Source organism: Callorhinchus milii, unplaced genomic scaffold (assembly GCF_018977255.1).
Source record: "Callorhinchus milii isolate IMCB2004 unplaced genomic scaffold, IMCB_Cmil_1.0 Scaffold5, whole genome shotgun sequence".
Classification (NCBI taxonomy): Eukaryota; Metazoa; Chordata; class Chondrichthyes; order Chimaeriformes; family Callorhinchidae; genus Callorhinchus; species Callorhinchus milii.
This window is the reverse complement of record NW_024704746.1, coordinates 44,982,075-45,006,458: the sequence shown is the minus strand read 5'-3', so window position 1 is coordinate 45,006,458 and position 24,384 is coordinate 44,982,075. Positions and strand designations below refer to the sequence as shown.

At 42.2% G+C, this 24,384-nt stretch overlaps 1 protein-coding gene across 2 annotated transcripts; it reads left to right on the top strand.

Annotated features, from left to right (window-relative positions):
- Positions 1-686: 686 nt before the first annotated feature.
- shisal1a (shisa like 1a) lies at positions 687-24,384 on the top strand. 2 transcript variants are annotated; one of them, XM_007894652.1, is made up of 5 exons: positions 687-757; positions 5,861-6,046; positions 7,685-7,898; positions 10,828-11,103; positions 22,542-24,384. In XM_007894652.1, coding segments are annotated over exons 2-5 (576 nt in total). In that variant the 5' UTR covers positions 687-757; positions 5,861-5,961; the 3' UTR covers positions 22,543-24,384. The 2 variants fall into 2 exon arrangements, with proteins under 2 accessions (XP_007892843.1, XP_042191425.1); XM_042335491.1 differs by lacking the exon at positions 22,542-24,384 and having other exon boundaries at positions 10,828-11,107.

Genomic DNA, 24,384 nt, shown 5'->3' with positions numbered 1-24,384 from the left:
CTTCTGGACATTAAACTATGTGGAAGCTTTTGTTTCAGTTTTTAGCAATGCAAGACTTTAAGAGGTCTATTGGCAAGGTTACTTTTGTAATTGAATGAAATAATTCCAGTATTTTTTTTAATGTGTGCAGAAATGCACCGCAATTTTGTCTGTGGTAAGCAAATTAAAAACAAAGTTTATGTTAAGACGGGAGCATGCGACTGATGGCTTGCTTACTTAAATAAGAAAGGAAATATTTTAAGGTGCTTAAGATATAAAATTAGTGTTACATTTGAAGACATAAATTACTCTTTCTGCTGCCTCAGGTCAACCATTTACTTCCCAAGTATATTCATAAATGACTTTCACTTGTCTTAGCTCTCTTATTCGCCCAGAACAAAATGCGGGGGTTGGGGGATGATATTGTGTGATACAGCTTGCAACTCAAGCCACAGTAATTGTTGGGAATTCTCCGTGGTGTCAGTGGCTGTTGAATCACACAGCCCTGATTAACTCTGCTGCCTATGGCCCCTGGCTCATTCTGTTGGATTGCAGCCAAACTACAGAGAAGTGGCGAGACAGAAATGCGGTGCACTGATGGGTTTCCGAAAACCTCACCAGCAGCTCCAAGCACTTTCCATTTCTGGGTTTTACAATGCAATTTTTATTGTGACTATTAGGAACCTGACTCCATATCAACTTGCAGGCACCCAAAGCAATGCTTCTGGGGAATGTGTCAGGACCTCTTCTGCTAATGCGGGAAATCTTTTTGGTGCAGGTGAGTGAACTGGGATTTTACAAGTAAAAATAACGTGCGGTTGGAAACACAGCAGGGCATTTTGCATTGTACTAAAAAGTTCCTTTTATTATTGTGTTGCCTTTTATTGTTCATTGACATCGCTGATTATATTTCACGTGTGGTCCAGTGTTGTAATATTTTACATGATTTATAAACAAGTGATCCTTATTTATATAAGGATTTGCCTGTCTTTTTTTCAAATGGTGATTGTGTTGTGTGGTGGGGAGCTCCAATTGATGCAATAAGACCTGCAAGAATCTATCTAACTATCTGTAGTTTCCCAAACTTTCATTTTAATAATAATAAAACTTGCATTTGATACAGCACCTTATTACGTCTTCTAGACGTCTCAAAGCACTTCACAGAATATACCGTAAAGTGAATTGACTATGTTTTGTGGGGCAAAATGCGGCAGCCAATTGCGCTCAGCAGTGTCCCACAAACAGTCGCTTGAGAAAATTCAGCCTCCTGATTGTGACTCCCAGGGACTGCAGATTATGGCCAAATGAGTGTTGCAGTCTGGCTCCCTCTCTGCCTACAATTTGATACAAGACAGGCCACAAGGATGGCGGGTGGGGGGGGTGCGGAATGTAGTGCAAAATGTCACTCTAGTGCATGTCCTCATCTCAGGGTGAAGTTACTATCTTTGTTATTGAGCAGATCCAGCTTCAGACAGCATCTCACCTGCATGGCCTTTAACCGGGGAATGCTTGCTGTTGTCACTGGGTACAGCTCTGTTCCTCAGCGCTGACATCTCTCTTGTTAACGAGCAAAAAATTCCTCTCTTCCCACTACTGATGCTGTTCAAATTTAGATAGTGTCAGGCAACCAGCCCACACTGAGTTCAGGGTGTCTGAAACAAGTGGATGGATCTTAAATTGGAAAGAAAGAAATGCGTATATATTTGGTAACATGGGGGTGGCTACCATTTCTGGCATATTCTGGTAATCCAACTGTGTGCAGACAAGCACTTTGTGCACTTTGACAGTGTTTTAACTGAAATGATTCTGGCTCTCAGCAGGTCAGCCAGCAGATTGGGTTAGCAGCAAAAGCATATTTTTCCTGTCACAAGACAGACACATAAATAAGATTTATGTTTAGCATACAGACAGATTAACATTTAGTTTGTTATTCATCCCCTAACCCTGGAAAACTCATGAATGATAATTGGGTTCTACTTCACCCTGCTAACATTGATGTGAATACTAGATATTAATTAAATCACACATTTCAAATGGCTACTAGAACCAAGTGTGATCCTAATCCGATGTCAGAGCTGTCGCTGTCGCTGTCTCTGTCTCTCGGATTCCAATTATTTTCTGTTTATCAGATATTGTGACATCAGCTCCTCCCTACTTTTCTAAATCGGCACAACGAGATATTGATCCTGATCTTACTTAAAGCTACGCTGTGTGTGTAAATCTCATCTGACTGCAGAATTCCATCTTTAATTGCCACTCACAAGGACTCTGTATATGAATAGGAACCTCACATAACATTTTATGCAATTACCCGACCCTTTCTCCTTTTCTGATTCAGCCTGACTCACATTGTTTCTTTGTAAACCGCAGTGAGAATCAGGATCAATGTTGCATTATTAATAAATAAGTAACCCTTACATTAGATACAGTGCCTTTCATGACGGGGGAACATCTCAAAAAGTGCTTCACAGGAATCACTATCAAGTATAGTGGCTGTCTATTTTATAGATGAACGCGGCAGCCAAGTTGTGCACAGCAATGTCCAACAGATAGCCATGAAGTAAATGATCAGTTTTAGGTGAGGGATTGTTGACTAGGACACCGGGAGAAACTCCCTTGCCTTTTTAAATGGTGACATGAAATCACTAACTTGCACCACAACAAGTAAACAGGACCTTGATTTAATGTCTCATCTGAAGGACTGCATTTCAACAGTGAAGCGCATCCCCAATATTGCAACGTGTAATATGGTTGTGGACTGATTATCTGTGCAATGACTATAGCTTCTTGGACATGCTGCAGTCTTCAACATACTCCACATGTAGTATTGTGTGAAATATGCAAGTGCCAATAGATTTGTTGTACGATTAAAGATATGATTTGAAACTGAAGAACTATTTGTCTGCTGTAATGTCATGGTTTGCTTCACAGCTTGTTCCTAAGTGAATAACATATTTTGGGTACCGTATTGTCTTGTAACACACTCCCAGGTATCATTTATTTTGTGTTTTCCATTTACCTAGAAGCACTGTTATTAAACAGGGAGTTGATAGACAGGAGTCAAAGGAACATTGCTCTCATTAGAGCTCTTTGATACTTTAGAGTCAATGGAGTTGCAACGTGTCCACAGACAGCACTACTCTATTTACTACCTGAAGCGAATGTCTGGTTCCACACTTCCAATGGACAATCTGATTGTAACCGAAAAATCCAAAAATTGCCGCAGCAAGTGGTGTACTATTGGCAATTTGTTTTCTTGCAACAGGAGACTGTTTACTTAAATTCATTTCTGAAGTACGTTTAATTGAATTTCAGTGACGTTTGTCATTTGTAATTGAGTCACACAGCATGCAATAAGGCTGCTGAAACAGGCAACAGATGGAGTAAAGCAGTGTGTTCAAACAGCAGAGGCAAGTACAAAGATAGAAATTAAACAGATTTGTTTTTAAGTTGTAAGGAGTCTACTGAGTAATTTATGATTCACATGTTCTTAGTTGTGGGTGACGACATGGAGGTTTGTGGAATTTGAAGGTGGGTTTCTGGAAAGAGCTGATGTTCTCAGTATAGTTCATACAAGGAATGAATGTTAGGAGAAGTGTGAGTGGGAGAGCGGAGGAAGGAATGCAAGGGGGAGAGCAGAGGAAGGAGGTTGTGGGGGAGAGAGCAAAGGGAGTGTTCCCAGCAAGATCTTTATGAACCGATGATACGTTTTTACTCGTATGAATGCGTTGGTCTTCTTGCATGGTATATCAGATATATTGTCAGAATCAAGTCACCTAATGTCAGTCAGTTTCTATCTTCACTAAATAAGAAGTTGTGTTGTGCACTGGCAATTAGACCAGTGTGTGTCTGTGTTTAGATAAGACATGATTATAACAGGAAAGTGTGGTTTATTTCATATCCACTTGGACAATATGTTGATTTGAAGATTGGCATAGGGCATTTCCTTGAATTTCAGTGATGTTTGTCATTTGTATTTGTGTCACACAGCTTGCAATGAGGCTGCTGAAACAGACAACATATAGAGTAAAGCAATGTGTTCAAACAGCAGAGGCAAGTACAATGATAGAAATTAAACAGATGACCATCCTCACATCCTCACCTGTGGGAAAAAGGGAGTAGAATAGAGCAGGGGAGGAAACATTTATTCTTTTCATCTCAAAATACCTTCTCAAAGACAGAGAGTTTCAACCTGAAAAAAGCCTAAAGTCGTTCAAGACACAACATTTCTAGTGACACAATGTGCACCCAAACAGAACTCAACTTTCCTGTAATCAGATATTCTGTGTTTCCCAACAGGAAACAAATGTTCTGTTTGGTTAGCAGATTGCTGAAGTTAAGGAAATAGATGTGAATAATAAAATTATAACAATTCTTCCATTTCATATAGCGTCATTCACACCGGGAGGCCATCTTCAGGATTTACTAGGAAGTGTAGTGACTGTGTTGCTTGCAGGCAAACTCAGCAGCTAATTTGCACACAGCACTGGCCCACAAACAGCCACGAAGAGAGTGACCAATTTCATTTAGGGAACTGTTGGCCAGAACTCCAGAAGAAACTTTTCAAATAGTGCCAGAGGATTATTAATATCCACCTGAACAGACAGACAGGACTCAATTTAATGTGTCATTGAAGGTCAGCACCTCCATCAATGCAGCACACATCCAGCACTGCATCGGAGTGTCAGTCTGTACTATGTGAGTTCAAAGTCCTGAATTGGGGTTTGAACCCACAGTCTTCTGACTCAGAGACGCAGAGACAGGAGTGCTGCTAATCGACCCTGATTAAAAATTATAATGTAATTGTACATGCTGTTGTCAAAAACTAGTAATTTCTAAACTTAAAATGAGGAATACTTTCAGTGCTTCTTGTCTCCTGGTGATTTACAAAAAGGGAATTATTTAAGACAAACCGTTTTCATACAGAATGTTCTTGGTATCTTTGATGTTAAATCTACAGAAATTATCCTGTGTATATTTCCAACGGGGCTGAAGCTGAGGGTAATGATATCAGCCAAACCACAGCATGATTTGAACGTGCTTTGAAGCAGCCTCATTTTTGCAGTCCTACTTCAGTGCAGAAGCCTTCAGTGTTAAATTTGCCTGATCCTAGCCTTGCTAAGACACTGGAGATCTCAAACAAATGCTCCTGGTCCTGGCTATTTATTAACTGGAATCCTGAATCAAAACTCTTAACAATACAGCAGTTTAAGAACACAATTGTCCAGAGGGTTGGTTAGCTTTATGGCTAGCATTGACTTGAGCCATTGTCACAGTTCCTCGGTGCAGCACAGTTAACTATTAAACTGATGTGAATAGTCAGTTAGAAATGATCCTGTGTTGTCTTGCACAATTCCTTTTCAGAAAGAAGGACCTTCGGTCATATAAGATTCATTTGTAAATGCAGTGCACTGTGTGGAAAACTTCCAACATGAGCAAAGTCTGTAATTGGCAACAGTGAAAATGGCTGCACTTAAAAAACAAACCTGTCAAAATTTGATAGCCTGAAGTCTGGGTGAAGGGAGTCTTTATAAACTGGGAAAGGGTGAATGAGGCAGCAGAGTGAGGCACAATGGTGAAAATAGGAGGAGAGAAAAAAAGAGCCCAAGCGGGATTATGAAAAGGAAGGAAAGAAAAACAAAGCAACAGAACAATGAGAGGATGGAAGTAGACATATTCCATAAAAAGGAACATGACATCCAGTGAGCGCTGCATATGATAGACAGAAAGCTTATCAATGCAATATCTGCAGTCATGGGTTAAGGAAATTAAATTAGAATGAAGCAGGATTGAATTGCTGTCCATTCTTTTGAGATTAATGTTTAATTATGGTGTTATTAATGGGTCTTAAAATGAAAGTGTTTGCTCCTCTCTTTTTTAGCATCTTGACAACACTCTGAACCACAGTGAGAGTGAATGAAGCATGCTGTGTGACAATGTTGACACATCCAATTGAAGAGACAGCTCTCTAACATCAAACACATGAACAGGGATCGAAAAATGAATGTTTTTTGCCGGCAATCCTTCAATTTGGCAACAGTTATCTTTCTGTTGCTAACAACAGCAGGTAGGGAGCTTGGCATCATATAATTTATATTTAGAATGAGGTCTAGATAAGTGTTCCTCTTCCCATTCCTCACTTGAAAAAGGAACCTTTATGATTCTGAAATCCTGTGAAATCTTAACTCCTGTGGATCCTCCTCTTAACAATACAGGATCATTTCTAGCTGACTAAACTAATAGTTAACTATGCTGTCTGGTAACTGTATTTTTTTGGCCAATGCAGCAGTCAATTTGTGCACAGCCACGCCCTGCAAACGGCAATGAAGTGGATGACCAATTTTATTTGTGCGATCGTTGACCAAGACACTGGGGGAAACTCCCTTCTCTTTTGGAAAGTGTCATGGGATGTTTAATGTACACCTGAACGGGCTGACTGGTATCAGTTCAAGATCTCACCAGAAGGACAACACGTCCAACAATACAGCACATCCACAGCACTGGACTGTAAGCCTTGACTTGTGAGTTTAAAGCCTCGATGTGGGAATTCAGCCTACCACCTTCCAAGTCAGAGGCAAGAGTGCCACCACTGACAGAGGCTGACACCTGAAATACAACTATATCAGTTATTTTTAATAAGAATGAGATCTAAGAATTTCCCGTGGGAAAAAGGGAGTAGAATGGAGCAGGGGAGGAAACATTTATTCTTTTCATCTCAAAATACCTTCTCAAAGACATGGAGTTTCAACCTGAAAAAAGCCTAAAGTCGTTCAAGACACAACTTCATTAAAAGGACTCTATAACCCAAGGCTAGGTATTACCATTTCTAGATACATGTACTTACAGTGTTTCAATCCCATTACTTCCTATTCTGACCTGTTGTACTCACAAGGGATCTTGTTTGGGAGAGCAGTGAATATACCTTTGATATTAGTATCTAAGCTTATGCCAGAAGACAGCAGCTTTCTGATATTATTCTCTGAAGAATTTAAGCCAATGGAGCAATTTCAGAAGTTTGTTCAAAGCTTATGATCAATCTCAAGCAATTGTAGTTTAGGCTGTCTCAAACTTTAAGATTTTACACTAGAAATGTACATCGCTGCCAATAACATCACTCTCTCAAATGTTACTCACTTAGGACCATGGCCAAATAAATGTTAAAGGAAATAGAATCATGGAATTTATAGCACAGAAGGAGGCCATTAGGGTCATTGAGTCTGAGCTTGCTCACTGATACAGCTATCCATTCTGTTCCACTTCCCTGCCCTCCCTCCATAGTAAAATAATTCTAAAATACTTTTGGGATTTGCTTCATTTTTTGGTCATCTTTACCAAATCTGTTGTTTTAAATTGTTACTTAATTTCGCCTTTTATTTATGGTCATGTTTTACCTGATTTGTAAACGTGATTTTCTCTCCCAGTCTCCTTCCTTATATGAAGCATCATTTGCTAATCTAGAGGGCAGGGGTTGTTCTCCCATTTGTCTTTCATTATTATTCCATAGGGATAAACCTTGGGTACATTCACAGCTTGGAATTGTATTGAAACAGTACGGAGCTGCCCACCTCGGCCTTCAGGAACATTTCTATTAGTTTTAGGCACAGCTTAATGAAGTCCCTCAAGTCTTCACCATCCAGGTAGATTGGCATTATCCAACTTTCAAACAAGCACTAACTACATTCACTATTTTTCTTTCTTTGAACAGCACTATCAGCACACTTCCGGGTTTGCGAGCCATATGCAGATGGCAAGGGGCGCTATCACTTCGGGTTCCACTGTCCACGTCTGTCCGACAGCAAAAGCTACATGTTCTGCTGTTACCACAACAGCTCAACCTTCAAGTACTGCTGCAACGAGACGGAATTTCAGGCTGTCATGCAGATGAACATGACAGGACAGACAGAAGGCTACATGCATAAGTAAGTGATGGACTCCCACATTGCAGGGAGACGTCTTCTCTCCTGAATGTACCAACATATGATTAATTAGTGACAAGAACAGTTGCTATTTACAGCAGACATATGGGAAAGAAATGGAGATATGATGTGTTAACACTATCCTGTGCATCATTTACACCCCTAGCAGGAAACGAAAGAGTACCGATTAATTGGCAAATTTAATGTTTCACAATTCGTGTTGAAACTAGCTCTGTCTCTCCTGCTTCTTCCAAACGCAATCAGAGCTTGATTTGAAATCTCTGCCGTCACAGTTGTCTTTATTCAAACAAGCACTGTCTAGGCTTGTATAAGAATTTGAGAGGTACCAGAGAGTAACAGGCCCCATGATATTTCACTCCGGTGTGAGTCATTGCCAGAAGAAGAGGGGAGAAAATCAGGATAAAATTAAATTCAAGTTGCTCTCGATGTGGCCTCGCTGTAATCACATCCTAATGGCAAGTCCAAAGCCTGGGTGACAAATAGAGTCCAACTTGTTAACAAGTTTATGAAAAAAGTTGATCCTAAGTCTGGTCTTTTTAAAAAATATTTAAAATTATGGCTTCTTTGTTAAATTGCTTAAAAATTGTTCCAGAGCACATTTCTCTTTTCTTTCCCACCTCCTTGCCCTCACTAACCTCACCAGTGAGTCATTGACTGTACACCAAGGTCTAACCTTTGCAGTTAGCTGGCGTGAGCAACTCTTTTGGCCCAAGCTTACAATCTCTTTGTGAAGTTTGCCAACGGTTAACAAACAGCGTGTGTTTTAGCAGCCTCCCCTTCATCTTTTCGCCCACATCACCGTTCAGTGGAGCAGTTTCCTTCCAATCTGGAGATCATCATTATTTTGGCAAACAGCAAGCATTCTGAACTTTGGGCCACCGGGTTTTCCCAAGAGACCCATTAACTGTCTGCATGTAAAAAGATGGCAATTAGGTCCAGAACATACTTTTGAGAGATATCCTGGAACTGTAATTGCAAATAAAACAAGCAGATGGGTTTCTTTTAATACCAGTCAGCATGATCTTTATGTAGGTAGAGAGTAGACTCACTGGCTGGCTGTGTGCTGGTGCTACGGGTGACATCATTAAGAGAGTATCAGCATTGTTTTTTTCCGGGTATCACATAAATAAGTGCACCAAGGAGCTTGTCTGCTCAGTCAGATCCTCGGTTATTGTCTCAAAAAAAGGCAAGATCATGCTGGGCAGAAGTCAGATTGGACAGAATCAGAGTCCTGTTGTTCACAAGCTAGCGTTATTGTACAACGGGGCAAGATTTATAAATAAAAAGCAAATTCTGGCCAATTTGGAGTGAGTTGTGTCAGAATAGATACGAGCTGGATGAATGCTTTCACTTTGCAGTTACATGGTACCAGTGGCAGTAAGGTGAGGTGGGGGCATATCTCTTAAGAAATATTGAGATGCATTTCATGAACAAAGATTAATCTATAGATTTACTGTAGAAATCTGCAGACCCATCATCATGCTTAAGAGCATCCGAGAGTTTCACACACGTTTGCTACCTGCACTTGGAAAAGTCCCTGTATCTGGAACTGAATGTGCCCTCTACCCCTGGAGAGATGCAGCCTGCTGGCCTAATCACAAAGAGTTGGCACAGGGGTTGGCGAAAGCCAAGACTTAGGGACCACAGTGTGTGCGTGAAGGAACTGCTGGAGTTTAAACCACATAGCTTGCCATTGAGAAATCTGGCTGGCAAGCTTCCCTCTGCTTGTCCGGCTAGGATCATTGTGTCCATTAGAGCTTTGGCTTGCAGGGTTAACAGGAGCCAAGTAGGAAGCATCACCCAGTGATGAGCTGTCTCTATAAATCCTGCATGCTGGCTGGTCTGTCATGAGTAGAGCTCCCACTGCTGATAACAGATCAGCCAGCCTGGAGGATTTGTAGAGACAGTCCATCACTGGGGGATGTTTCCTACTTATCTGCAGGCTCAGGAACCAGACGACCAAGACCAACATGGAGAGTTGACTCAGTTCTGACATTTTGTTGCTGTGCACTTCACCTTGGAGCCAGCTTAGCTCCATGAAGACCAGGTTTACCTCCCCCGCAAGGAGGATAGTCACTTTTTTGTTTTGAGGCGTAAAAGTGGCATTTCAAAGCTGCACAACAGGATCAGCCCTTGTTGTGCCAGGACTGACACAGTGATGAGTTTATGCCAGCTATAGTTTAGAATGAAAATCACAGCATTTTGTAACACATTATCAAATATTGCAAATTTCACCTCACTGTTTTCAGGTGTACAGCCAGAAGGTTCATGTTGGAGAGTATTATTCTGAAAAAAATAGCTACTGGGGAAAGCCATCACCAGGCTCTGTAAACAAGAGTGAGTTTTAAGACATAATGAATCATCTCCACTGAATGGAGTGGCGTTTGTAAGGTTAAAAGCAAGGTAGCCTTGGGGACATTTGGCTAGGAATGCTAATCACTAATACTGAGCATTCAGAGCCAGCTCCTGGGGTCTGTAATTTCAATATGATTCTCCTTATGTGAACAAATGGGATGTTATTGGTAGCGATGTCAGTGGCAGTGAGGTTCATGATTGGCAGAATTCCCAGGATTTTCCGAATAAGGTTAGACGCTATCGGTGCCTGTGTGAACAGAAGAGCTTCACAGTGGTTACAATAAACTCTAGATTTCAGTGCCATGTATCAGAAGAACATTATTAGTTTTGTGGCATGATATAATTCTATGCTCTTTTCAAAGAGCTGCCACAGACACGATGGGCCGTATGGCCTCCTTCTGTGCGGTATAATTCTATGATTCTATGACATGTGCCATTTTAGTGTTATTTTCTATAATGGGGATATACAAATTAACATTTCATACTTTTCAGCACGTTACATACAGAAGAACTGAATTACTCCTGTCACCCTGATTCCATGGTATTTTTCTTTCAGTAACTACAGTGCACTAGTTGGAGTTTGGATTTATGGCTTTTTTGTCTTAATCCTGCTTGTACTGGACCTTCTCTACTATTCTGCCATGAACTATGAGATCTGCCAATTTTACTTGTCCAAGTGGGGAATCCGGGGTAGTTGGCTGAAGCAAGCAGAGAGCCAGTTGAACAGCCCAGCTGAGGAACAGGCTGAGGCTCAGTCATCACAGGCAATGCAGACAATCAAGACAGGTGTTCAGAGCCCAGCACTGATGTCTTTTCAAAGTTCAAGTGCATGGTAAGTACCCAGAGCTCCAGTGTTATACTTTGAACAGCTCCACCACAAGATGTCTTTCTCGTCTCATGGGCACATTGAAAATTTTCCAAGAAAAAACAAAACACTTTACCCCCACGCAATACAAACACATACATACAACAAACACTGGTTTCCCATAGGTGCTATTGGTAGTAGAGACTCACATTGCCCATGAAGGAGAGTTTATCTGGTAAATGAAAACTGTTGTCTTTTCGAATAAATAATATTGAGCCCATAGTGTAAACAATTGGTATAAATAAGCCTCTGTTATACTAATAATCATAATAATTGCATTTGATATGGTGCCTTATCACATCTCCAAGAAGTCTCAATGTGCTTCACAGAATATACTGTAAAGTGAATTGACTGTATTTTGTGAGCGAAACCTGGCAGCCATTTACGCACAGTAGTGTCCCACATACAGCCATGGATTGAGAGATCAACANTTTTTTTAAGGGATTATTATCCTCGGAAAGGCAATCCGCCAATCGACTAACAACCAAGTTCCTACTTATTGCTAGGTAAACAGAGGCTGAAGACGTTTCTTTTTGACCATGCCTTTGGTCACCTTCCTCCCTCTCCCCCTGGCTCGGCCCCGGGATCCGTTACTGTGAAGCACTCTGTGATGCTGTCCGGCGTGGAGGGCGCTATATAAATCCAAGTTGTTGTTGTTGAGTAAGGAAACTTGCCTAACGTTCTGCGCTGCCCAGGAATCAAACACGGGTCCTATCGCTTGCGAGGTGGGTGCTCTAACCAATAAGCAGCAGGACTCCACAAGAGGGAGAGGGCTAAAAAAAAACCTCAGAGAGAAATGGATTGCTACCTTAGAGTTATGTGGCATTTTTGCCCTAGGGGCGTGAAAATGGTAACTTTTGAAGTGTTTGATGTGTTTAACTATCACCAGTGAGAATTATAACAAGGCCAAAATAACATTTACCTCACCTGAGATTCAAGGTGGCATCAATCTCAAGTTGAAAGTGGAGACTGCAGAAACCACTAACTGAGATGGTTGCGCTGCCCCCGAGTGGATGTTTATGTTGAACATCAAATGGGCATAAATTCTGTGCTTGTGATAAATAAATAGCCTTGCCATCAATACTGGATACCATCAGGGAAACTTGATATGAGGGGGAAAATGACCATTATAATGCATTCATGTAAATAATCATGATTGAATTTTCTCCTGTCATCCAACTAGCCTGCTTGGAAATTGAATACTGACTATTCTGAGTTAGATGATTGGACAAGACAGACAGCAATGGAGAGAGGGTAATAATCAATAGGAACAGATAACCAAGAACAGTGGTTTAGGCCAGGATATTGGACTCATTTAAAAAACACTTTAGTGCTGTGGTGAGAAGATGAAATCAAATGGGCCAAAGGATCTTCTTCATCTGAACCTCTCTTATGAAACTGAGACTCCTTCCATCTATGACAGCAGGAAACTGGCAAAAGCATAATGGCACCATATAAATACACAGGGGTACATTGCTCCACACAGCCCAATCTTAGTCTCACCCCAAAATAAAAGAACTTTGAAATGAGTCAAAGACAAATTTTCATGAGCAAAACCAAAATGTCCGTAATTCAGGCCACTTGATATTTGAAGTCAACAATTTCAGTTGGCACTCAGGCCAAATGATCCACTGCAAAATCTTTAAAGCTTACAATGTCCTGAACTATGCAGCTTTGAGGCATTTATATCAGTGAAGCACAGCTGCATAGTTCAGTGTAGCAGCTGAGCTGTGTCAAGTTTTGCGGGAAAGAATATTCACAGTGTTATTATGAATTGCCAATGCTGAGCAAATGGATAGTCTCTCGTGGATGGTAATGGGGAAATGTCACAACAAAACAGCACTAAAAGGCATGAACTCATCTCACAGTTTATTTTAATTGTAACATGAGGAGGACAAGTAGCATTTATTGTCCCAAAATTTACTTTTTAAATGTATTTAATTTAGCTTTTAGCTTTACATAATGAGGGCTTTTTCTCCCCCCGACCATAGGAACAGGAGTAGGCCATTCAGCCATTCGAACCTGTTCCACTATTTAATTTATATCAGTGAAGCACAGCTGCTTCACTGATATAAATTAATTATAAATTACAAGACCTGGAGTCCTGTAGCTCAGTGGTTAGAGCACTCGCCTTGCAAGCGAGACACTTGGGTTCAATTCCAGGCAGGGCGAAACCTTGGGCAAGTTTCCTTACTCCACACGCCTAATAATAATCCCTCCAAAAAAACAAAACAATAATAAATTGGTCATTTTCAATCCACGACTGTTTGTGGGCCACTGCTGTGCGCAATTGGCTGCCACGTTTCACCCACAAATACACAGTTAATTCACTTTACAGCATACTTTGTAAAGCGCTTTGAGAAGTCTAGAAGACGTGAAAAGCACTATATCAAATGCAAGGATTATTATTAATTAGATCATGGATGATCTGTACCACATCTAATCCTTTCAATTCCAATTTCACTCTTTCTCCCCATATCCCTTGATACCCTGACCTACCAAAAATCTTTCAACCTCACTCTTGAAAGTGTCAATAGATCCAGCATCCACAGCCTTTTGGGGGAGAGAATTCCAGATTTCTAGCACCCTTTGAGTGAAAAAATGCTTCCTGATTTCACTCTTAAATAACCTGATTCTAATTTTAAGACTATGCCCTTTTGCTTTGGATTCTCCCCACCAGAGGAAACAGCCACTCTGTATCTGCCCTATCAAACCCCTTTTCATCTTAAATACCTCAATCAAATCACCCCTCAACCTTCTAACCTCAAGGGAATACAATCCAAGTTTACGCAGTCTTAACCCTTTTAGGCCTGGTAACATTCTGTTGAACCTGCTCTGCACACCCTCCAGGGCCAACATATCTTTCCTGAGGTGTGATGCTTAAAACTGAACGCAGTACTTTTGCATTTTAGGGGTATGTACTCATTCTGTATTGTAGTTTTTTGAATACTTCCCATTGTTCATCTGCAGGTTTACCCACTAACAGTTCAGCCCAGTTAATTGTGATCAATATATTTCTCATCCCATCAAAGTTTGCCTTACTTAAATTTAAAACCTTTGTTTGGAACTCTCCCTTCTTCTCTCAAATTTAATATCAAATTCAATCATATTATGATCACTAATTGCAAGATGTTCCCTTACTGTCAGATTGTTAACTAGTTCTGGCCCATTACTCATCACCAAATCCAGTATGGCTTGTTCCCTTGTTGGTTCTAAACATATTGTTCCAAAATAACTGACCTGAATACATTCTAGAAATGTATTGCCTTTACTACTTGAGGTGTCCTGCTTTTCCCAGTCTATATGAAAATTAAAATCTCCCATTATAACCACATTGCTTTTGCTCCATGCTTCCCTAATCTCCATATTTATACATTTCCCTACTACATCAGAACCCTCTGGAGGTCTGCAGATTACTCCCATTAGAAACTTACCTCCTTTGCTGTTCCTTAATTCTACCCAGTGTTTCCACTAGCTGATCGCCCTTACTGAAATATTTCCTCTTCACTGCTGTAATAGTGTCTTTTATCAATATTATCACTCCTCCTTCTTTCCCAATGTCCCTGTCTTTTCTAAAGATCTTATAGCCTGGAATAGTTAGCTCCCAGTCCTGCCCAGCTCGAAACCAGGTCTCTGTAATGGCCATTACATCACACCCTTGAAGCTGAATTTGTGCTTCTAACTCACTTGTTTTATTTCTTATGCTACATGCATTCGTACACATAACTTATTTGGGTAACTGTCCCCAACATCCCTATAAGCCTTGGAGATGTTCTTCTCACACTTGACTTGTTACACCTTTTGAGATAACTTCCTATTACCTTTTTCTTTCATGTAGTATTTATGTTATCTTTATCACTATTTGTATTCTAACCGTTACTCTCATCCTCTCCTTACCTTACGTTTTGGTTATTGTTTCCACCCAAACTCCCCCCCACCCCCTTACTGGTTTAATACTTTTTCTACAGTCTTCTGTATCCTTTTTGCTAGTACCTTGGTCCCAGCCCTGTTCAAGTGTGTCCCATCCCAGCAGTACAGCTGATTCCTGTTCCAGTACTGGTGCCAGTGTCCCATGAAATGGAGCCCCTCCTTCTCACACCACTCTTTCAGCCACACATTCATTTCCCTGATCTGTTTATCTCTATGCCAATTTGCACATGGCTCTGGTAGCAATCCAGTGATTGCCATCTTCGAGGTCCTGTTTTTTAATTTAGCCCCTAGCTCTTGATTCTCCTTTAGCAGGACCTCCTTCTTGCTCTTTCCTATGTCATTGGTTATCGCATGGATAACGACAAGTGGTTCTTTCCCCTCCCTTTCCAAGTTCCTTTCCAGCTGCTTTGAAATATCCTTTACCCTGGCACCTGGAAGGCAACACACCCTCCTGGACTCTCGATCTTGACTACAGAGAATCCCCTGATCCCTTTAATTATTTCATCCCCTACAACGTTTCTATTCTGCTCCTCCCTCGTTTGCACTGTCTTCTGCTCTATGGTGCTTCGGTTTACATTCAGGCCTCCTTTCCCACAGACTTCTCCCTTATCCAATGTAGCAAGTACATTGAACCTGTTGGACAGTACCAGTTCATCTTTCTCTGTCTCTACTAAGTAAATGCTATCCTGCTGGCTATCAATCTCACATTCCTCTTCCTCTCTCTGTGGCGTGGCTATGTTCTGAAGTAAACTGTCCAAATATTCCACCCCCTCCCTTATGCGTCGGAGTGTCTCTAACACGACTCCAGGTCAAAAATCCTGAGCCAGAGTGACTCAAGACACACGCGCTTCTCACAGATGTGACCATCAAGGACAGTCTTACTGTCCACAAATTCCCACATACTACAGCTTTGACACATTACCTGTGTTGCCATTATTCCTTTCTAGCTTCTACTCCACTTAATGTTTAGGGTCATTTATCTATTTTTTTTTTAATTTACGAGGTTTTACCTTCACCTTTTATTTGTTTTTAAGTTTATTTTCCCCTTAATCTATTTTACAGTTAACAATTTCTGGGTAAATAGGTAAACAAGTAATTTCATACCTTTTGACCCTTGTTCACTCTCCTTAATACTTAACACCTACTTCTTCAAGATTGTTACCGTTGGTCTAGCTGGCCCTGTGTCTAGACCTACCAAAACTCCCGTTCTCTACACCTGACTTCACTCTCTGATCTCCCACAGGTCCCGAAAAAGCTCCCACACTGAGCTCTCACGCTAGTTCTGTTTCTCCTTTACAAGGTTATTGAAACAAGTTCTCACCTGCATCTCCTTCCTCCTCTGCACCTCCTTCCCACTCTCACCTAATTCCCTAACAGAATTCTCATTCTGTTCCACCTCTTCTGCTCCTGGCATACATATAAACATACATACCCAGACATATATATAAAAATATTGGTTTCCCATATATACTTTTGCTAGTGCAGATTTTGCACTGCAGATAAACCTGTTGCCTTTTGAACAAATCAAACGTCCACAGATATAAGTATAATAAGCACCTGTCTTAAATAAATGTGATTTCAATTATGTACACATAGTCTCACTAAACACAAAACAAGTTAAATAATTTTGTCTATTTGTCGTTTCCGTATGATTTAATGTTACAGAAGAAATTTAAATCTGGCTGACAAAAGATGTATCTAAACTGCAGAAGCCTGTTGTCATTCTTCCATTCTCAAAGCCTCTTTCCCCCCTCCCCGCCTTGCGTCAACACACAATTTACATTTAATAAGTAAACCATAAATTATGGACACATGATTCATTTAGATTGCAATTGTAAAATAAAAGTTGGTGTGTTCACAAACCAAACAGCCTCCAGTAGCCAATGTAGTAATCGTTACTTCATTGACTAACACATAAATAAATCATAACTTCAGCAAATAAATGTTGACTACGTAAAGTTATATTTAAAAAGTTAATCATACAACCCTATTAAAATAGAAAGTGAATCCATTATTCATGGATTCCACTCCGAGGCACATTTTTTGATAACACTCACACAGGTCCTCTGGTCATGTGGCTTCTATACTGGCAGATCTGTTTTGTTAGTGGGAGACAATGCCAGGACATCAAATCTACCTTTGATCTTTACCATTGGTTTCCAAACACTGGGGTGATGTTATTTCATTTAACACAAAACAAGGTGTTCAAAGGGTGTTTTACTTATAACTGTAGCTAGTTTGCATACAGGGCGAGGGATTGAGAACAAAGTCTATGCAACCTGCATTTTCTGCAGGAAGAGCTGGCGATAAATAGCAATGTAACAACCTGGATTTATCCACAATATGACCGCTTCCTGTAGGTCATGAAAGTCAAAGAGAAGTGCAAGGCATTCATTTTAGAGTATTACATTGAAAACAAGAGAAAGACTGTCAAACGTAGAGAGGGAGAATAGAAAAATAAATGAAGAACCCACAAGAAAAAGAGGTAGAGAAAAAAAGACTCACAAATAAATACAATAAGGCCTTACATTTGGCATAGCACCATTCATGTCACATAATTTACTGTTAAGTGCAGTGACTGTGCGCTGTGTGGGCGAACGCGGATTTAGCCCAGGGGACGCCAGTTGGACCACTCTGGCTTAAACTATATGAGTTCCAGATCCTGCAGTGCGGCTCAAATGCACAACTGTCTGACTCAGAGGCGACCTAAGCCAGATTTGTATTGAAGTAACAGGAAAGGGAGAAGTATTGCACATCATTTCAAAGCATTGGCACCAGGAGCAGTGAGAATAATGGAGAGCAAGGCATTTGGCAGTCGAATGCTGTAGATTTCAGCTGTGGAAGAGTTCACTTGCACACAAAGCCACAATGTGTCAGGGGTCTTGCACCTGCAGACCATTTTATCACGTGGGTGTATCAGAACATATAACCATCCAAAAATCCTGCAATATATTCACCCACAAAATATACAGTCGCACCACATGACATTATATGGTGCGGTGTGCGGAGCCAACGTGGGTTCTGTGGCTTCTGTTGGCCCAGGCGCCAATGCGGCCATTTCAGAATCAACAAATGGACCACTGACTTTGTTAGCACTTACTGTCTCTATATAAAAATTCAAAAGAAATTCAGAAAGTCCTGTGGAGTCCTGTAGCTCAGTGGTTAGAGCTCTCGCTTTGCAAGCGAGAGATCTGAGTTCAATTCCAGGCAGGGCGAAACCTTGGGCAAGTTTCCTTACTCCACACGCCTAATAATAATCCCTCCAAAAAAAACAATAATAAATTGGTCATTTTCAATCTACGACTGTTTGTGGGACATTGCTGTGCGCAATTGGCTGCCGCGTTCGCCCACAAATATACAGTCAATTCACTTTACAGTCTATTCTGTGAAGCGCTTTGGGACGTCCTCCCGACGTGAAAAGCGCTATATCAAATGCAAGGATTATTATTATTATTATTATTATTATAACAAATCTCCAGTCGGCTGCCGCCTTCAAAACTCTGAGCCTGGACTCACGATGACTGTCACACCCTCCTTCCCCAACAGGCTGACCATGCTATGCTGACCCCTCCCCCGCTTGTCCCCGTCCCCTCTTAGTCTCGGCGTGCGCATTTTGGCTGCTGCCCCTGATCCGAGCTGCTTCTCCAAAGAATACTCTCACCACTGTCCCCTAGCATCTACTACTCCTGCTCAAACCCTCTCTCTCACTGCCCTCCCCACCTCCTATCCCTGCTCGATCCTCCCTCACTCTCCCTCTGCTCCAGCTTGTAAATCCTCTGTTGTGCACCGCCCAATCCTCCATCACCAGCTGTCTCCTCTGTATCGGCCTACAAAATGTCCGTTCCCTCTCCATCAAAACGCTCACCATCCAAGATCTCATTGTTGACGAAATCATCAACATCCTCGCCTTCACCGAAACCTGGGTCACCCCAGGTGACACTTACAGAGGCCACACCACCTGGCTACATTTTCCACCATGACCCACAACCTAACCGCTGCGGTGGTGGTGTGGCTCTCATCTTCTGGTCCCCTCTCGGCCTATCCCCTTACTCCTCCAGAATCTTCCCCTCCTTTGAGCACCTTACCCTCTACAATCCTCCTTGTCTATCATTCCCCCAAACCCTCCCCACCTTCATCTCGGACATCTCCACCCTCATATCGTCCCTATCCCTCTGCTCCAAACGACTTCTCAATCTAGGCGACTTCAACCTGCACTTCACCACTTCGGCTGTATTTCCACTGACATCTCCTCTCCTCTCACAACCTCTCTCTCCACATCCATTCCGTCACCCATGTCCATGGCCACCCACTTGACATGGTGATTTCCCGGGTCTCAGTGTCTCAGACCTCACCATCATTGACAAAGCCATCTTGGACCATTACTTCATCTCTCTTAAATCCTCACTGCCACCCAACCCACCTTCATCTTTTACCGCTCCTGGAAAAAAATCTTACCCCCTCCCTCTCCGCTGCCTTGGAGTCATCTGAACACCTCCCACTCTGGGCTTCCTCTCGCAATGATCTATCCTCCTCGGTCACTCTCCTCCACAACTCTCTCTCCACCACTCTCAAAGCCCTTGCCCCCTCACTTCCCGAACTGTCTCCTACTCTTGGAAATCACCCTGGTACACCAGCTATCTCTGCTCTCTTACGGCTCAGGTGTGTGTCGCTGAACGTACCCGGCACAAATCCAACTTAACAGTCCATCGGCAAATCTGGTGGGATTTTATCAAATCTTACCGCTCCATCCTCGCCTCCATGACAACCTTGGAGGCCAAGGACAACACCAGCCTCCTCTTCTCCATCACTAACAGTGTCCTCCTCCTACCCTCTCATGCCTCACTCATCCTCTCCTCCAATGCCAACTGCGAGGAGATGCTGGACTTTCTTGAATCCAAAGTTGAGGGGATCTGCTCAGCTGCCTCGGCCCTTCCGACCACTGCCCTCTACCTATCTCGCCTTCACACACCCCGGCCCCTGCCGATCTCTCACTTCACTCATTCTAAACTGTTTCCCCCTCCTCTTTCATCACCACCATAACCCACATGAAACCAACCATCTGCTCCCTTGACCCCATCCCTACTCCTTTCCTTACCTCCCAGCTCCCTTGCCCCCCCCCCCCCCCCCCCCTCACAGACATCAAAAAACTTCTCCCTGTCCTCTGGCACTATTCCCACCCCACTAAAAATGGCCACCATCAATCCTATCCTTAAAAAACCTCCTCGGACCATCCCTGCTCTCAAAACTATTGCCCCATCTAGAACCTCCCTTTCCTTTCCAAGGTCCTGGAATAAGTCATTGCTTCCCAGCTTTGCTTCTTCCTCTCCCGCCACTCCCTTCATGAACCCCTCCAATCAGTTTTACATGCCTCCCACAGCACAGAAACAGCTCTAGTCAAAGTTACAAATGACATTTTGTTCATCTGGAACCAGGGCTCCCTCTGCTTCCTCGCCCTCCTTGATCTCTCTGCTGCCTTCGACACCATTGACCAGTCTATCCTCCTCCACCACCTCTTCTCTCACCTCAACCTTAATAATAATAATAATAATCCTTGCATTTGATATAGCGCTTTTCACGTCGGGAGGACGTCCCAAAGCGCTTCACAGAACACACTGCAAAGTGAATTGACTGTATATTTGTGGGCGAAAACGGCAGCCAATTGCGCACAGCAATGTCCCACAAACAGTCGTAGATTGAAAATGACCAATTTATTATTGTTTTTGGTTTTGGAGGGATTATTATTAGGCTCTATGTGGAGTAAGGAAACTTGCCCAAGGTTTCGCCCTGCCTGGAATTGAACTCAGGTCTCTCACTTGCAAAGCGAGTGCTCTAACCACTGAGCTACAGGACTCCACATGGTTCATGGTTCAAGAAAACCTTCATGGTTTTGACCGTCAATGGTTCAGATTGTACCTCTCACACCGTCTCTGCTTCATCTCCACAAATGGTTTCTCCTCTAACCCCCATACTATCTCTTATGGAGTTCCTCAAGGCTCTCCTTTTCAATATCTATATGCTCCCTCTTGGTGACATCATCCCCAGGCATGGGGTCAATTTCCACATGTTTGCGGATGACACCCAACTCTATCTCATTGGCACCACCCTTGACTCCAGGACCACTTCTATCCTGACATAATGTCGGTCAGACATCTAGTCCTGGATGAGAGCTAACTTTCTGCAGTTGAACATCAACAAGACTGAGGCCTTCCTGATTGGCTCCTGTCAGTGTCTCCACACCTCAGGCACTGACAGCATCACCATCCAAGGATGCACACTCTACCTGATTAAGCCAGTCTGGAACCTTGGTGTCTTATTTGACCCTCAACTCTGCTTTCTACCCCACATCCTTGCCACGACCCAACTCCGTAACATCACGTGGCTCCACCACTGCCTCACACCGCAGGCCGCTGAGACACTCATGCATACATTCATAACATCCAGGCTTGACTACACAACCTCCCTGCTTGTCGGCCTCCCCCACTCCTCCCTCCATAGGCTGCAGATCATCCAGAACTCTGCAGCCCATATCCTCTCTCGCACCAGACTACGCAACCCTATCACCCCCATCCTCGCCCAACTCCACTGGCTCTCTGCCTCGTCCCCTTCCTTGCCTTCTTCAAAATCTGCCTCAAGACCTTCCTCTTCGACCATGTCTTCGGTCACCCTCCATCCCCCCCCTGCCCTCCATCCTCCCCTATCCCAACCCCCAAAACACTGATAGTCCAGCACCTTGGGATGTCTTCCCGAAGTGAACGGCACTATATAAATGTAATTTTGTTGTTGTTGTATATTCTGTGAGGTGCTTTGAGATGTCGTCCCAACATAAAAGACTTTATATCAAATGTAAGGATTCTTAATATGATATTGAAACTGGAAGCAGACAAAAGTCTCTGGGTTTGTAACCATGATTCATTGTATCCTCTGGTCTGATTCTCCTTTTTCCTTATATGCTCATCCAGTGTTTTGTTATATTACCTGGTATTAGTTCAGGAAAAAAGGAGGTTTCATCTCTATCCATGCATAAAAAGCAACCAAGTGAAAGACATTGTGTGGTTATTGCAATAACTCAAGTGAATAACGTGCTGTTTGCTTTCATTCTGTCACCTTGGACTGTTTTCACAGTGAAGGTTCATGTTGTCTAATACTGTGTATTCATGTTTCCATCCCAAAACCTGGAGGATTTTCATAGCTACTTGCATTGCAACATTTATACTTGTGGCTCACTTGTCAAGCTCCTAGTGTAAAAATGATTGTTCAGAAACATCCTGCAAGTGCTTGTAATTCATCTGAAAGATGAATATTCTAAATTTTTTGCTCTATGACTTTAGCGTCTATGCAGAGCTGGGCGTTAAAAATTGAGGGTACAGAGGGAACCCGCAACAAGGTAGGTTGTGTTTGGTCTGTGCATTAAACAGGTTCTCATTCCATATTTCCTTTATTTGGACAATGCTGAGATGCCAATTTGTTTGTCGCAGATGCAGACTCATGCCTGGATATGAAAAGGAAAAGCATTGAAGTGCAGCAAGCAGATCATCTCAGTGACACATCTGTGGAGTGAAGTAGCTGATAGAAACCATAGTGCTTGATCTGGGTCCTGACGAATACAGATACTTACAGCGAACTGAACCAGCAAGCAGTGCGAGCGAGTGCCTGGCACCTGAGCGCAATGTTGGGAAACGTGTTTACTCAATCTGAATGTGACTTGTAAGCAATATACTATATGTAGAACAAACACAGTTAACCGTGTGCACTCAGAATATTTAGCCGTTACCTGCTCCTTACTGTTCCATGAGAATGCACAAAGTTGCCCTTCTGTGTCTTCTTGGGCACATAATTTATTAAACCAAGCTGGGAGTGTTCTTGAGCATGGAAACATATATTTGAAGGGGGAGGGGGGCAGGAGAAAGGGGGCATAAACAATTGTTTAAACCACAATTCTGTTTGGTTGATGCCATGCAAGCACTGTAACCTTGCATCCACTCCTAAACACCTTAATAATAAAAACAATGAAACTTTCACCTAAACACCTTAATAATAAAAACAATTAAGTCTTCACTCCCTTCCTCCTTTGCTGTCACCATTGCTTCGTTTCCTGAATGTAAAACAATAATTGTTTGTTTCCAGTCTGTCAGATCTTCTCCAGAGTTCACTGACTGCCTCAAATTGGCCACCAGTGAGTCATAAGTCTCTTCCCATGTCTATCTTGGTACTCTGAGGTATTGTTCATCTGTTTTACTTGATATATTGCTTTCAGCCCCTGGAGCCCATCTGGAACCTTAATTTTGCAAACGTCCCAGAGCTCGCACGATGTTAATAAAACTGGATGTTTATAGGTGAAATGCAATCTTGGGAGTGGATTGGTGAGGCTCAGATGATCAACATACAACAAAAGAGAGCCATCCAATGCCCTGTGTCATTATGTCTAGAAAACATTGTGCAGAGATCCTGACAGAAAGACCAGAATTAACTTTGTGCAGTCTCTCAAATGGGAACAATTGGATAAATGGTTTGACAGCTCGTCGTATCTGTCGTGCAGTCTATGTGACGTAGTTGAGCTTTCTGCAGTACATACCAGATTTACAACACCCTGTGATGTGGGCAACACTGTGTAGTTTTCATAAAGTATTTTGGTCATATCGACCATGAATGTACAAATACGCAGTAACAGTACAGTGTTAGGCGTAAGAACTGAGTTCTATTAGATAATGCTGGTCTAACATGTCACAGTGTATTGTATCGTATATAACGTATACCAGCAACATCATATGTCACAATATGGAACCTGTCAGTGCCAGAAGAAGAAATGTCTTGAGGTTATTTATTTCAGGTTTTTATTGAACATTTACACAAATCAAACATAGCTATTTAGTGAGCAAAATGACAGTCCTGTTAATACTCAATGTGTTTAACCAGAATCTATACTTAACAAGTGGAATTGACTGTTGGTTTGTTCCATCCTCATTGCCCGGAAACATACACAAGTTTACAATTCAAGATGTCATCTAGTGAGGGACCCAACAGTGAGGGGGTCTCTAATGAGGGCGCCTGATGCTGGTTTCAGCAAATATATCCACAGCAACTCAAGTGCCACCATTTTGAGAGTATATTTTTGTTTGGAGCAAGAACACCTATGCTTGATCCTCCTTTCTCCTGCGATGCCCATTGTACACAGTATTTTATCCCTCAGCCCCCTCCCCCACCCCCCCGGCCCAGCATAAATACCCTTTTCCTGCTGTAACACAACCACTTGCTGGAAATTATCTTAGCCATTCTACTGCAAATTGCAGAGTGTAGCAGATTTCCTCTTCAGCACTGAAT